General features: G+C 32.4%; 1 protein-coding gene across 2 annotated transcripts in view; it reads right to left on the bottom strand.

The window, feature by feature from the left end:
• nompC (no mechanoreceptor potential C) overlaps positions 1-15,584 on the bottom strand; it is a 59,852-nt gene that overhangs the window by 25,385 nt on the left and 18,883 nt on the right. For both annotated transcript variants that reach the window (XM_075297963.1, XM_075297962.1), the window contains exons 3-5: positions 9,452-9,553; positions 4,245-4,361; positions 805-897 (exon numbers count right to left, since the gene is read on the bottom strand). In XM_075297963.1, coding sequence (XP_075154078.1) covers positions 805-897; positions 4,245-4,361; positions 9,452-9,553 — 312 coding nt within the window. The remainder of the gene's footprint in view (positions 1-804; positions 898-4,244; positions 4,362-9,451; positions 9,554-15,584) is intronic.

The raw sequence follows: 15,584 nt of genomic DNA, 5'->3' as shown, positions 1-15,584 counted from the left end.
AGAAATAAGCCAGCAACTATTCCAGCTTTGGAAGACAACATTTCCGAAGAAATTCGGGCTATTCCGGCCGAAATGCTCGAAAAAGTTGCCCAAAATTGGACTTTCCGAATGGACCACCTAAGACGCAGCCGCGGTCAACATTTAAATGAAATTATCTTCAAAAAGTAAATGTCATGGACCAATCTAACGTTTCAAATAAAGAACCGATGAGATTTTGCAAATTTTATGCGTTTTTTAAAAAAAAAAAGTTATCAAGCTCTTAACAAATCACCCTTTAATATAGTGTGTGTATTTCTACACAAATTTGAATTAATTTAAAATGCATATTCCACTTTTAAAGCATTGAAATTCTAGTGTGAGTGCCCATAAATTGTAAACAGTTTTGGTCAACTTCGAAATCAGAGTCGATGCCAGTCAGTCTTTTGAAAACGAGCTTCCCTATCAAAGCCTACATCAATATGACGTTTTGTTAAAGTGCTTCTTATGGCAAATGGAATATATCGGAAAATAGAGTATTGGTGGCTTTGACAAAAGCTAATTAAAATATATTTATTTGTTGTATTTTAATTTTTACAAATATGTAATTAAGTCAGGGTTACAAAATTCAAAATGTTTTAACAATATTTACCAAAAAATGAGCTATAAAATTCTTAAAGAATTTTCCGGTGTTTAGTTCAATTTATTCAAAGCCCTACTTTTACAAACTTCTTCTCAAATTATACTCACCTCTATATGATCGTTATAATTATATATTTGTTTTTTTTTTTAAGGTGTTTCGTTACAAAAAAAATCTATAATACTTACCTTCAGTTGTTCCGCCGTTTGTGCTGACAGCAATTCCCTTACCATCGACTGATTACCAGCTTCAACAGAAAGCAGCAATGGCACTTTACCTCTCTAGGAAGAAAATGTTATTAGTTTCGCGTTTATCAAATAAATTCAAATAATGTCTGGAAGTAATCACTATCACATAATTAATTTGATCGGACGTAAAAATGCTATATGCGAATTGTTGTATAGAAGATTTAAATGTTATGATGGGAAGGATTTATTGTATTACAATTAATTATTTATTGTATTATAATTAACTATACAATCATAGAATAGTCCATGTTTTAGACTCAGGGAATTATAAGTTCAATCCCGATGGGGTTTATGTAGCCTATTATAAGTCTTCTCGATACTTAATTCACTTTGGCATTTTGTTCTGACTCGACTAGAGTCGAAAGGCCTGAAACGAAAAACTTGTCGGGTCGTTTTTCATTGGTGAAAAAGAAACTCGGTTTAGTTTCTAATAGAGAGTTCAGGAACATACATATTTCATTTCATTTCATTTTATTGAGTAACTACACAACAAGATTAAAATCTTATAATTACAGTGCAGGATTATAAATGTTAAAACATCTCCGATTAATAATAAGTACAATAATTAAATTTAAAGATAAAAAGAAAATAAATAAAAATTGTATTAATAATAATAGAAAAAAAATATATAGAAATTACTTTTAATATTCAATTGCATTGTATTATTAATGATTGAAATTGAAATTGTGATACTATATTATATCTACAAGCAAATTTTTAATGATAAATATTCTAATTTTGAAATAAATTTTGAATACTCTTCTTAAAAGATGATGCGTTGCTGATGCATTGTATATCGGGTGGTAGAGTGTTCCAGAGACGTATTGTGCCAATAAAGAACTGCCATTCGGATACAAGACTTGTCCTTATAAAGGGTATTATATTCCTATTTCTATCAGATCTGGTAAACCGAATTTTATCATAGAGATAGCTGGGTTTCCGTTTGTAAATCAATTTATGTAGAAATACTAACGACTTGACATTAAGCAGTGTATTAAAACTAAAGCCAAAGAGGGAGTTTGTAACATGCGAAACATGATCGGTCCTGCGTAACCCATACACATAACGAACTATACTATTGAATGCCACGTTAAGTCTATTTTTGCTCACGGAGTCACAATTCGCGAAGAGTTCAGATCCGTAAATTAAACCCGGTAACAAAAGACTTTTCGCCAGGAGAAGTCAAATATTGACTGGTAGGAATGAGTAACCCATAAAGCACGTAGTTTTGCATATGTTTGTCCAACGGCTGTGTTTACATGACTTGACCAACTCAATGTGCTATTGAATACTACTCCAAGATTCTTAGCACTAGTGACTACATCGATTTTTTGACCATTCAACATAATGTCAGCATTGGACAAAGAGAACCTTCTATTCTTGTGTATAATCAAACATTTAGACTTTTGTGGATTTAGTAGCAGACCATTTGCTGTTGCCCATCGAAACACACGATCAAGGTCGTGGTTAAGTTTCCCAAACACGCACTAGTATCACCTACCGGACTACTTAAAAAGATTTGTATGTCGTCTGCATACATAAGTATCTGACTATGGACTATTTCTAGAGGGAGGAGTTATGAGAGAGGTAGCAGTAGGTGAGAAATCTTTGAAGTTTTAGACATAACATTTTGTGATCAACAGTATCGAAAGCCTTTGATATGAAAGATTTTTCTTATTTTCCAACTCAGTTCACCACCGTGTCGTATTATATCCTTTTGCTCTAACACGGCTATTCTTGAATACATTCAGTCTCATATATTTCGTGTTTTAATCATCCCATAATCGGTCGGATTTCTTTAACCACAATTATGTTGTGTTTTGATTTGACCACATGGCACGGGTCCATCATGAATACCTTCATCTAAACTTTTATTTTCAATCTAGCCATCGATATGTAATCAGAAACTAATACAAAGCTGTCATCGTTATTCGGTCAGGGACTTCTGATGCATCATAGGTTTCTTTCTCTTTCGCTACATCACATTTGGCAGTCCCATGCCATCCCATTTTTGAGAGAGTCTAATGTATAGTCTAAGACTAGTCACCACCGATGTCCATCAGATAATCGCCACATAAGAAAATATTAATCTTATTTCGCCATCGAACATCATGAGTGTCATCTTTGCCATCTTTCCTTACATTTCTTTCAAAACATTGGGTAAACTGGAATCAGCTGATCTAAACAGTGTGTCGATGATCACATTGTTCAAACTTCCCATAAAATTAAAACGTACATCGAAAGTGTACATATCAGCAGGAAAGGGTCTTTTCGTAGCATACACCACCGTATATAGATTCATCTTCAAAAATTTGATGTGAATACTACCCCATCTCTTTTAACGATGGATTCTATCATACTAGAAATTAAGTCTTTTCGTAGCATACACCACCGTATATAGATTCATCTTCAAAAATTTGATGTGAGTACTACCCCATCTCTTTCAACGATGGATTGTATCATACTAGAAATTAAGTCAAAATTTCTTTGTGCATAACTGGAACAATTAAGTGGGAGTTTTGTTGGTGTAACATTTGCTCTTCTTGAGTACATTTACTATTAGATATTACTAGGAGTAACGGTCATAATACATAGTTTCTAGTCAATGCAATCATTTCGAAATACAACGGTAGGCATGTCTGCTTAGGACACAGTAGTAATGTCTTCAAATGCTGATACTAACGCACACCAAAACATTTCTATGGTGGTTAAAATCCTTACACTTCTGAACATTCCATCATTATTGGACATGCATTTAAGTGGTAACGTACACTACACACGAGTACATGATGCCATATTCACTATATGAAGGACCTTTCACTCTTTACTTTCCAAATATGAGGAATTTATCTCTGTAGACCAGTGTTAAGCAACTGCAGAAAGTATGGTTATTTAAGTGAAAGGATATATGTACGGATGTTTGTTTTCTGTCTCGGCACCCCTATACTTTCATGGGTACAGCTCATTCATAGAAAATTATATGCAAAAATATACGCTCATCAATTTGTCTGCTGTTTACAAATCGTTACAGCACTAACCCGTATTGGCGGACTCTTCGACTCCTACATTTATTCTCATTCATGCCTGAAGGGTTGTTTGTCTGCGTTTTATGACGAAATGGAATTGTTTATGTTTACGTTGGTACGGAATGTTACCAATCCTTGCTGACTCTATCAATCAATTTATCCATATTTTCTTGATTTTTTTTTTCAAATTTTATTGTCTACCAGAATTCAATAGCAATACGAGTCTAAGGGAATATTTGGGCATAAAGATTATCGAAAGGGCAAGATAACTGGCTATTCTTTAGAACACTTACACCATTTATGTGATAATGATAGATTTTCCATTGACATTAAAAAAATCGTTGATGTACTTACTCCGTCTGCTTTCAATCGAATATCCTTTCCAGCGGCAGCTAAGAGGGCTCTTAAAATATTTGTTGCTGTACCTGTCTGACGACTTGACACCAAATGAACAGCAGTTTGAGACCGGGACTGGAATTAATTACAATGTATAATACAAAAAAAAATAAAATTTATTAATATTTTGAAAAATTTTCTAAATGTTATTACTTCTAAGTCCTAAATGTAACTGAGTGCTGTTTTAAGCTTTGTAAAGTCGATAAACCTTCCATTTGTAATTTCACATCAAATTGTAGTTGTTGTTTTTTTTTGTTTTTCTTTTTTTACAAGAGCAGTTGCTCCTAGAAGTGCCTTCAATATCAAAATGGATTGACATGCTTTGACGCTGCAATCTGAAATCTGCATTGCGCAGTAAAAATGGAATATTCCATTGTAGACCATAATTCCTCAACGCTTTGTTGATTTCTATATTCACCCTCACCAATAACAATTGCATACTCTTGATTACTTTAATAACTTTTAAAATTAACATTGCAAACACTCAAATAGATTGTATATCGCAAATGTAACAATAGACCGCACTAGAATTTCGTTAATCTATTCCGAATAAAAATGTATGAAAATAGTTTGAAATCTTAGATTTGGGTTAGAATTAAAAATATATTTCGTAAAAATTGTCGAGGTTTAGTACTTCTAAATCCCAGCAAAAAAGCGTCACCAAAAAATAGTGAAAATGTTCTTTTTGAATCCGGAAGTGGTGCAAAATTGGCGCAAAGCGATGAATTTAACATGGGCTTGTCATAGGACGGATGTCCACCATTTCAACAGCCTTTGCATTGAATTTGCATCACTACTTAAGGTGTCATTCGATTTCAGTGCTTTCGTTGTGAGTTAAATTTTTTTTTTTTAATATTTTGCCAAATAAATAATTTTTATGATTTCTAATGCTTGGCTGAAACGTAAGAACTCAAAAAAAAAAATTCACAATTTTTCTAAAATGGATTTAGCATTTTTTTGACAAAATTTAAATAATTTTTACCATTTTATTAATTCTTACTCTGTTTTTAACCTATTTGAAATAAAAAAGTTAGGTTAGCGAAGGTTAGGTTATGAAAAAGCGAGGTATAAAAAATTGAGTTAAGAGAACTTGCTGTGTAGTTAAAATAAAGAACATCTTCGGAATGATATATTTGGAAGTGCTTTTAAAGTTGCGCCTTTAGAGCAGGTTCCAATTTGTTTTTTGCTGCGATGTTAAGTAGAAATAGGAACTAGAATCACCTGGGGGTCCATAAATATAAACAATTTGTTCGTTATGAAGAAACAGTTTTATGTTGGGTCTAATTTCGAGAAAGAAACATAAGCTAGAGCGTATGTTTGCAACACCTAGAATAAGACTTGATAGACTCATAGTGTCTTTGACAAATATGCACAAGACCACTTCCTGACACGATTTAGAGTTCTAGTCAATATTCTCTATTATTGGTACAAATCGGTTAAGATTTAGATATCGCTCCTATAAATATTTTTCTATCGATGTGTACTTAAAATTTTACACAAAATTTGGTTTAAATCGGTTCAGATTTTAAATGTTCGTTCCGATCTATTTAAAAGAGTAGTTCAAATAGGTTAGATTCAGATCTAGCTGAGAAAACAATATTTTTGCGATAAGAATGTCCCACGTTCTCCGTGAAAAAGTAACATTTTGATTTGAAACATCCTCGGGGATCATAATCCTTTTCTGGAAGTATATAACTGGCCTGTTCCAAAGGCCAATTAATTGAATCTTAAAATGAAAATAAATAGATACCAAAACCCATTCATATCTCTACTTTTGGTTTCAAAATGTATCTCAATGCAATAATACTCCTTCATCCCAAGTAGAAACTAAACAAAAGTTTCTTGGCAACTTTTGAATTACATTATATGATGTGTAGGAGCTGAGTATATCTGTAATTTGTAATTGTATAAACTTCAAAGTGGTTTATACCCATTTACAAATATTATTCTATTATTGTGAGTTGCTCTCAACATAAATTGAAAATTAGGTAAGCAATAACTCAACCCTTTTCTAGAAGATAGAATTTTTTGTATTTTTTCAAGTTAGCATTATTAGCATTTCAGCACAATTCCTCGTTTATGGTTTTGTGGTAGTAGAATGGCATTGCCAGGAAATCCATCTATGATAAATCGGCTAGATTTGTTATTTAGATACGAAATTCCAACAAGTCGTGAAACAATGAAACATCTTGCAATGGGTTTAGAGACACCTATAGAAATTTGGTAAGAGAAATTGCATAATTCATTTCACAAGCCAAAAGTTATGGTTAAAATTAGCCAAACCTATAAAGGATGCACATATAAATTTAACAACTTTCTGAAAAATGTTTTTTGGGGAAAAACTTGACTTAATGGCAAGTTTCCGTACACTACCCAAGGAAAATTAAGGCATGGTGAACCAGATCGCCGAAGACAATGAGCGCAATGAAAATGCAAGCTCACTTTTGACCAACATCAATTATTTGGAGGTTACCAACGGTAGTTATCTCGAGTTTTTACGTCGATATATGACGATTCTCAAACAAAATGTCCTCAACTTAGTAGGTGATCGCGAAAATTGATACCCATTTGGAAACAAATAATAATTTACTACAAAACAAGTAAGGAAAGTCTATAGTTAGGTATCAGGCTCACTTAGACTATTCAGTCCATTGTGATACCACAGTGGTGAACTTCTCTCTTATCACTGAGTGCTGCCCGATTCCATGTTAAGCTCAATGACAAGGGACCTCCTTTTTATAGCCGAGTCCGAACGGCGTTCCACATTCCAGTGAAACCACTTAGAGAAGCTTTGAAACCCTCAGAAATGTCACCAGCATTACTGAGGTGGGATAATCCACCGCTGAAAAACTTTTTGGTGTTCGGTCGTAGCAGGAATCGAACCCACGGCCTTGTGTATGCAAGGCGGGCATGCTAACCATTGCACCACGGTGGCTCCCAAGTCTATAGTTGGGCGGGGCCGACTATATTATACCTTGCACCACTTTGTAAATCCACATTTTCGATACTACATATATCAAATCCGTCAAATGTGTTGGATGCTATATCCCAGCAAAAAAAGCGTCGCCAAAAATGAAAATGTTCTTTTTGGATCCGGAAGTGGTGCAAAATTGACGCAGAAGCGATGAATTTAACATGGGCTTGTCATAGGACAGAAGTCCTCCATTTCAACAGCCGTTGCACTGAATTTGCATCACTTCTTTAGGTGTGATCCGAATTCAATATTTTGGATGTAAATTAAAAAATTCTGTGATATTTTGTCAAATAAATAATTTTTATAATTTTTTATAATTTTTAATGGATTCTAACGCTTGTCGGAAACGTTTGACCTCAAATATTTTCAAAAATTCAAAATTTTTTCAGATTGGATTTAGCATTTTTTTCGACAAAATTTAAATGATTTGTACCATTTTATGAATTCTTACTCTGTTTTTAACCTATTTGAAACAAAAAAAAGTCAAAATTATCCATTAAAAGTATGAAAAAACCAAGTTATAAAAAATTGAATTAAAAGAACTTCCTGTGTAGTTAAAATAAAGAACATCATTGAGAGTGCATCTTCTGGAAGTGCTTTTAAAGTTGTGCCTTTGGAAGAACTTCCACATTTTTTTGCTGGAATATAAAGGTTTTTGTCCCAAATGCATACATTAAAATCTGACTCCACCTGAACAAAATGTATAATCTATAGACTTAAAATTTAAGTCGGCTAATGCCCTGGGATGGTACACTATGTTAGTAAAAAACAAGTAAGGAAAGTCGGCTAATGCACTAGGTTGGAACACAATGTTAGTAAAAAAAAATATGGGAAACGTTTAAATCTGAAGCAATTTTAAGGAAACTTCGCAAAAGTTTATTTATGATTTATTGCTCGATGTATATGTATTAGAAGTTTAGGAAAATTAGAGTCATTTTTACAACTTTCCGGCGATTTTACAAGGAAAATGATGGTATTTTGACCATTTTTGTCGAAATCAGAAAAACATATTCTTCTTGTGCAAAATTTTAAGCAAATTAGGGTAAAACTCTGGCTTCTGGAGCCATATAAGTCCATATCGGGCGAAATATATGTATGGGACCTATATCTAAGTCTGAACCGATTTCTTCCAAAAAAGGGTTCTATTCTGAGCCAAAACACATACTTTTGACAAATTTGAAGTCGATTGGACTAAAACTGCGACCTAGACCTTGATTACAAAATTGTGTTCACGGACAAACGGACATGGCTATATCGACTCGGGAGCCCACCTTGAGCATTTTTGCCAAAGACACCATGTGTCTATCTCGTCTCCTTCTGGGTGTTGCGAACATATGCACTAACTTATAATATCCTGCTCCACAGTGTGGTGCAGGGTATAAATAGTATCGAAAACTTGGTAGCCCTGTATAATCCGTTCTAAAAAAACCAAATTTTGCAAGAAAAAATTTAGGAAATTACATCAAAGTTACTAAATTTATATTTAATGTTATTTTTATAAAATTTTTCAAAGAGAAATTTTATTTCTCTACAGTCATTAACAAGGCTGTTTTATATCATTATTAGTTTCCCTGTTTATATTATAGTAGACCTTTTATACTCATACACTTACTAAGAAAAAAACGAAAATGGTCTTTTGATATACATTAGCCAATTGCTTCAACTTGACTCCACTTGAGAAGTCATAAAAATGCAAATTGTCCACCCAACTGGCCTCGGGACATTTAATTGAGTTGAACTTGGCGATTTTATAATTTAATGAAATTCGGTCACACATCAAATCAGTGTTCTTGGAAGCTTTGGGAAAGCATGCATCTGATAGAACCTGACCCTTATATAATAAATTGCAATGAAACAACAGCAACGACTATTAATAATTCTGGTAAATTTAATGAAGCCTCAAAAATGAAAAAACTTCTTGCTAGAATTTTTAGGGGGCAACGTTGCAACGGCTTGTTGCAATAAATTTTCTTTGTTTTGCTTGACCTTTACTTAATGACACGCAGGAATTTTTGAATTACTATTTTTTTGTTCTGAAAATTTCTTATTTCTTGCATTAAAAACTTTGCCCATATATTGATTTTCTTGTTCAACTTTTGTTTTCTTCACACCTTTATATATGGGAATTTCCCTTTGGCGAAGGTAAAATATTCCCCAAGCCATTAAAAATGCGATGATTGTTTATACTTACTCCTCCCGTAGAAAATGGATCCACCCCACGTTTGGTCAGCAACAGTTTTACGACATCCTCACGCGAATACATCGCTGCAATGTGCAATACATTATAATTGTCCTGTAAGGAAACAACAAAAACAAATGAAAAATCTGAAGTGTTAAATTAAAACAAAGAAAGAATTAATTCATTAAAAAAGCCTTCATTATGGGTGTTCCTGGAAACAAAAACCTGTATTCTCAGATATCACATTACTTGATATCAGAGCAAAATCATACAGGTAGTATTTTTTTCTTGACAAAATTACATCGATTTTTTTTATGATTGGTTTTTCCGTTGAAAGTTTAAATTTAAAGTGCCAAATTTAAATTTAAAGTCTCGTATATATAATTGCCACAATATATGTATTTGATAAACAAAACTTTGATAGCAACGTTCCAACGGATTGCTTGCCTAATATTGTATCTTAAAATTTGAAACTAATTAATTCAAACAAGTCGAAAGTTCGGCCAGGCCAAATGTTATGTACCCTCCATGGATTGTGTACACGCACTGAAAAAAAGCATGCCCGTTTCCAAAGATTTTGTCTTTAAAAATTTTGGTATTGATTCCGAGCCAAAGAAGCGGAGAATATAAGTAAGGATACTTTTAAGGCACAATTCTCTTTTAAATTTGGGTTTTGTGTACTTGCTTCTAGGAAACAAATTTTAATTTTTCGCTTTTTCAGATTTTTGTTCTTCATATGCTAGCAAAGTCCTTTAAAAACGAGTTAACTACAACTTTATTTTCCAAATTAAGACTCGACTTCCAGTAGAAGTTTCAAGTAAAAAACGTCTTTAAAATAAAGTGTTGGAAAACATGTCCTATATTTGAACGATTTTTTGCTTTGTAGTCAAGATGCAACAAAACAACAAATTTAAAGACAATGTCATTAAATTTAAAGAATTTTTCTGAATTATTAAAGTCAAGTTGACCTTAGCCCAAACATTTTTTCTTTCATGTTATGATACCCAGTTTTTAGTGAAATCACTTAATTATAAGGACAATACGACTTCATTGAAAAGTTTATCGGCTTTTGGACAAGGAGAAAAACTTTATATTAGAGAAATGCGTCTTCTATGCTAAGCAAAATTTGCATTCGTATTTTAAAGGCATAAAATCTTTGACCTCACGACAATATTTTTTTTCAGTGCCGACGAAAAAGACTGTTTTATATATTGTTCATAAACTAGTGAAACGTGTGTGGAACATATATGTTAATATATTAGAACATATTATGTTTGGGACATTACATTTTCTTAAATATAATATCTCTGAGTGCAGACATAATTAATTTAGAAATTTCGTATAAACATACGCAAAGAGATGGTCTGTGAGGTCTGTAAGGTATGTGACATACATTGACGACGTATTTACGTCAAAAACCATCGTAAAATACTTAGTTTTTGACACTTTTTATTTTTTTTTTCAATTTTTGTATTTGGAAATGCTCTTTTCTTACAAAGAAAAAACAGTGGAATATGTATATATATACATACAAAGTCAAACTTTGTGCCAAATTTTAATTTTTTATTTCACATAATCCTATGAAAATCGGGGTTGCACATAAATCCAAAACAATAAATCTTTGTATTTTGCCACAAAAATATTCACAATTTGAAAACGCATTTTTCTGCAAAAAATTGCAAATGACTATTGAGTAAAAATTTCTTAATATTATAAAAAATTATAAAATTCTTTAAAATGGCGTTTTCATGCCTACAAACTGTTTTCTTATTAAAAATTTGAAATTTAATATAGGGATCCTATAAGTATTTTTGACATTTACTAAGTTGTTTAACCTTCTTTACATTACGTTAGTCCATATGGAGTCTTTAGATGAAAAAGGCAGAATAAATATCGATATAAGCCTCTTTTATTTTAGATCGTTGTATATATAAGCGTCTATAAATAATTATTAACCGATATGGGAGCTATATCTTACAGTACTTTGATATGACACATTTGCAATACCATCCGACCTACACCAATAACAATCACTTATAGGAAGTTTCAAGTCTATAGGTTAATTCACTTAGATCACTCAATCCATTGTGATACCACAAATGTTGAACTTACCTCTTACCAATGAATTTTGCCCGATTCTATATATAGCTCAATTAACTTTGCTTGCTTTGAAACACTCAGAAATGACACCAGCATTACGGAGAGAAGATAATCCACCACAGAAAAACTTTTTTGTGTTTGGTCGAAACTGGGATTGGACCCACGACTCTGTGTATGCAAGGCGGGCATGCTAACCATTGCACTACAGTGACTCCCACTGGTGGGATAACTCACCACTGAAAAAATTTTTCCTAGTATTATTCGAAACGTCTTTACATACACTGAAAAAAGCATGCCCGTTTCCAAAGATTTTACCTTTACACTAATGATTTTGGTATTGATTCCGAGCCAAAGAATCGGAGAATTGAAATAAGGGCACATTTAAGACACAGTTTTCTTTGAGTTTTTCGTACTTGATTCTAGGAAAACAATTTTAAATTTATTTGTCAATAAAATTAAAAGACAATTTCATTATTTTTTATGATTTTTTCAGAAGCATTAAAACCAAGTTGAGCTTAGTAAAACGAAATTTTAGTTAATGTTAGGACACCCAATTTTAACTCGAATCACTTAACTATAGGGACAAAACGACTTCATTGAAAAGTCTATCGACTTTCAAACAAGGAAAAAACTTTATATGAATGAAATGTCCTTCTATGTTTAGCTAAATTCGCATTCGTACTTTAAGGACATGAAATCTTTGAACTCACGACAATATTTTTTTTTCAGTGTAGCGATAGAAACACAAAAGTTAACAACAAAAAGTTAACACAAATGAAATCAGAAATATTGAAATAGAGTCGCCTGTGAAGTATTAATGCGAAATCAATTCATTGCATGCTTAAAAAGATGACTTCCGTCCTAGACAAGCCCATGTAACCAAAAACAACATTTTCATTGATTTCTTGGATACGCATTTTTGCTGGGTTCTTATAAAAAAGGTTATTGGTCCACCAACCCAGCAAAAAAAGCGTCGCTAAAAAAGTAATAAAAAAGTCATAGGACGGATATCCACCATTTCAACAGCCGTCGCACTGAATTTGCATCACTTCTTACTCTGTGATTTAAATTCAGTGTTTTGGATGTGAATTAAAAAATGTTGTCATATTTTAACACATAAATAATTTTTATTATTTTTTTTTTAATTTTTAATGCAATCTAACACTTGTCCAAAAAGTTTGAATTAAAATATTTTGAAAAATTCGCAATATTTCTTGAATGGATTTAGAATTTTTTTCAACAAAATTTCAATAATTTGTACCATTTTATTAAAGCTTACTCTGTTTTTAACCTTTATGAAACAAAAAAAATTAAATTTACCAATTAAAAATAAGAAAAAAGCGTCTTATAAATAATTGAATTAAAAAAACTTCCTGTGTAGTTGAAATAAAGAACATCTTTGGGAGTACATTTTTTGGAAGTGCTTTTAAAGTTGTGCCATTGGAAGAACTTCCAAATTTTTTTGCTGGGATATTGCTAAGGATTTTAACTCAAAAATGAGCTGAAAAACATAAAAATCCTTTTCTATATGAGTGCCGGAGCACACATGAAGCTCGGCACTTTTTAAAAAGAGCGGGTCGACATGACAGCTCCGCTCACAAGTGCCAATGAAATGAGCAGCCCTTTTCAAAAACTCGTAGAAGTGTTCTATAAAATGAGGGTTGTTTTGAATTTTGTATACAAAAATTAGATGCCATATTGTAAATTCACTGAAGAGTAGACGAAAAAAAACAATACGTCTTAAGACACCTGGAGAAATCTTTAAAATATTCCGTATTTCTAAAACTATTATTGCTCTACGTTTGAAAATATAGTGAACTCTAATTGTGCTGATTGCCAAAAAGTTGAAGATGGCTAATAAAAAACGTCGTAGCGCAGTAATTCCTAAAGTGATTTGTGAAAAATGCAAGAAAGAAATTAGAGAAAATGACAATGAAATACAATGTGATAAATGTTCTAAAAATTACCATCCACATTGTGTTGGTTTGAGTAAGGAACGATTCGAGAGACTAATAAACAATGAGAGCGAAGAATATATGTGTAAAAACTGTATTGATGATAATGACACTTGGAAACAAGAGCTAAGTGAAATAAAAAAACATTTATGTGAGAACAATAATAAACTGGATCAGATGCACGATTCGTTAACATTTATGTCAAAGCAGTTCGATGAGCTCTTGAAAGGTGTTGCCGATAACAAAAAAAGAATCGATGAAATACAAAAAGAAAATAAAGTATTAAAAAGAGAAATGAAGTACTTAAAAGAATCTATTAAATTAATAAATGATGAACGAGTTATAAGCAATTGCTTAATAACTGGTGTATCTGCAGATGAAGGAGTTAATGCTCTCAACAAATTAATTGAAATATCTTCCAAAGCCGGAGTTAATATCGGAGAAGAAGAAGTTAAAGAAGTTTATTATATTAAAAACAAGCCAAATGGAAATCAAAAGCAATCTATTGTTGTGAATTTTGAGTCTACTAAATCGAAAAGGAAACTAATGCAAGCTAAGAAAAATTTAAAACAAAACAAAGAGACAGAATCAATATACATAAACGACTATCTAAGCAAGGAAACTTATAATGTTTTTAAATATGCTAAAACCTTAAAAACTGTTGGGTACCAATCTATTTACACTTATAATGGTAAAGTTTATATAAAAAGAAGTGAGATATCGAAGCCCAGGTTAATTCGAAGTGAGGAGGAAGTTGATGAATTGCTTCGAGAAGCCGCAACTAATAAATATTACAAACGCAGATCAAACTTTAAAGCAGCAACAATACCCGAAACTGTAGATGATATAAGCAATGATGATGAGCTAGAGGATGATCAAACTTTCCGTTCACCAATTTAAAAATTAATTATTTGAATATATTGTTTTAAAGTATAAATTCTATTATTTATGAACAATAAAAATTTTTCAAATTTTAAATCTTTCAATAATTTTGTAAACTTAATAGATTTTCCAATTTTCAATGTTATTTCTGTAAACATGAGAAGTATTTCTTCGATTGAAAAATTTAACAAATTCAAAGCTATGATTTCTGAAATGAACAGATTACCCAGTATCATTGTGGTTCAAGAGACATGGTTTTCTTCTGACATCGTGCAAATATATAACATTCCTGGCTACAAGGTGGTGCACTGTTGTAGATCTGATTCGTATGGGGGTGTGTCGATGTATATTCAAGACTGTTATCAGTTCACTGCGAATATGTCTCGGAGTGAAAATTTTATGGAACAAATTAGTGTATCAATATTAAATAACAAAATTAATGGAAGGCCTTTGAGAATTTCAACTTTTTATAGATCACAGAAATGTAGGGTTCCAATATTTGTAACGTATATGGAGGATTTATTGCGTGAAACAGGTGGTGATCCCACTATAATTCTGGGTGACTCAAATATAGATTTTCTTGAGTATTCAGCCTCAAGGGACATATTGAACTTACTACACAGCTATGGCTACGACAATTGTCACTATTTGGTTACGCGCCCAATGTCGCGCACTTGTATTGACAATGTCTATAGTAATATTATGGATAATTTATCAATAAATACAATTGAGACGTCACTAACTGATCATCATGTTATTTCATGTTTATTCAGGGCGCAAAAATGTAGTCGGGGATTTTATGAGTCGAAGAAATTGATTGTTAATTATGATTTGGCCAGGGATTATCTCTGTACCTATTTAGGATCATTTCACGAGACTGGGGTACCTTCCGAAGATACAGACAAGTTAATTGGATACATTGCATGTGCTTCAGAGGATGCATCTACTACCAGGACAGAAAGAAGATCTATGAGGAGTGATTTGACACCATGGGTAAATAAGAATTTGGAAGCCTTGATGAGTTATAAGGAGAAACTTCTAAGAAGAAGAAAGAAGGAAAAGGGAATGGATGTGAGTAAAAGGCTAAAACGGATAAGTTGCATAATAAGAAGAGCTTTTAGGGAGTCGATGAACGATTATTACTACTGTAATCTTGACAGAATGAAAGAGGAGCCGAAGAAATGCTGGAAATTTTTGAATGAGAGTCT

The sequence above is a fragment of the Haematobia irritans genome, chromosome 2 (assembly GCF_050003625.1).
Source record: "Haematobia irritans isolate KBUSLIRL chromosome 2, ASM5000362v1, whole genome shotgun sequence".
NCBI lineage: Eukaryota > Metazoa > Arthropoda > Insecta > Diptera > Muscidae > Haematobia > Haematobia irritans.
This window is presented reverse-complemented; position numbering and strand designations above follow the sequence as displayed.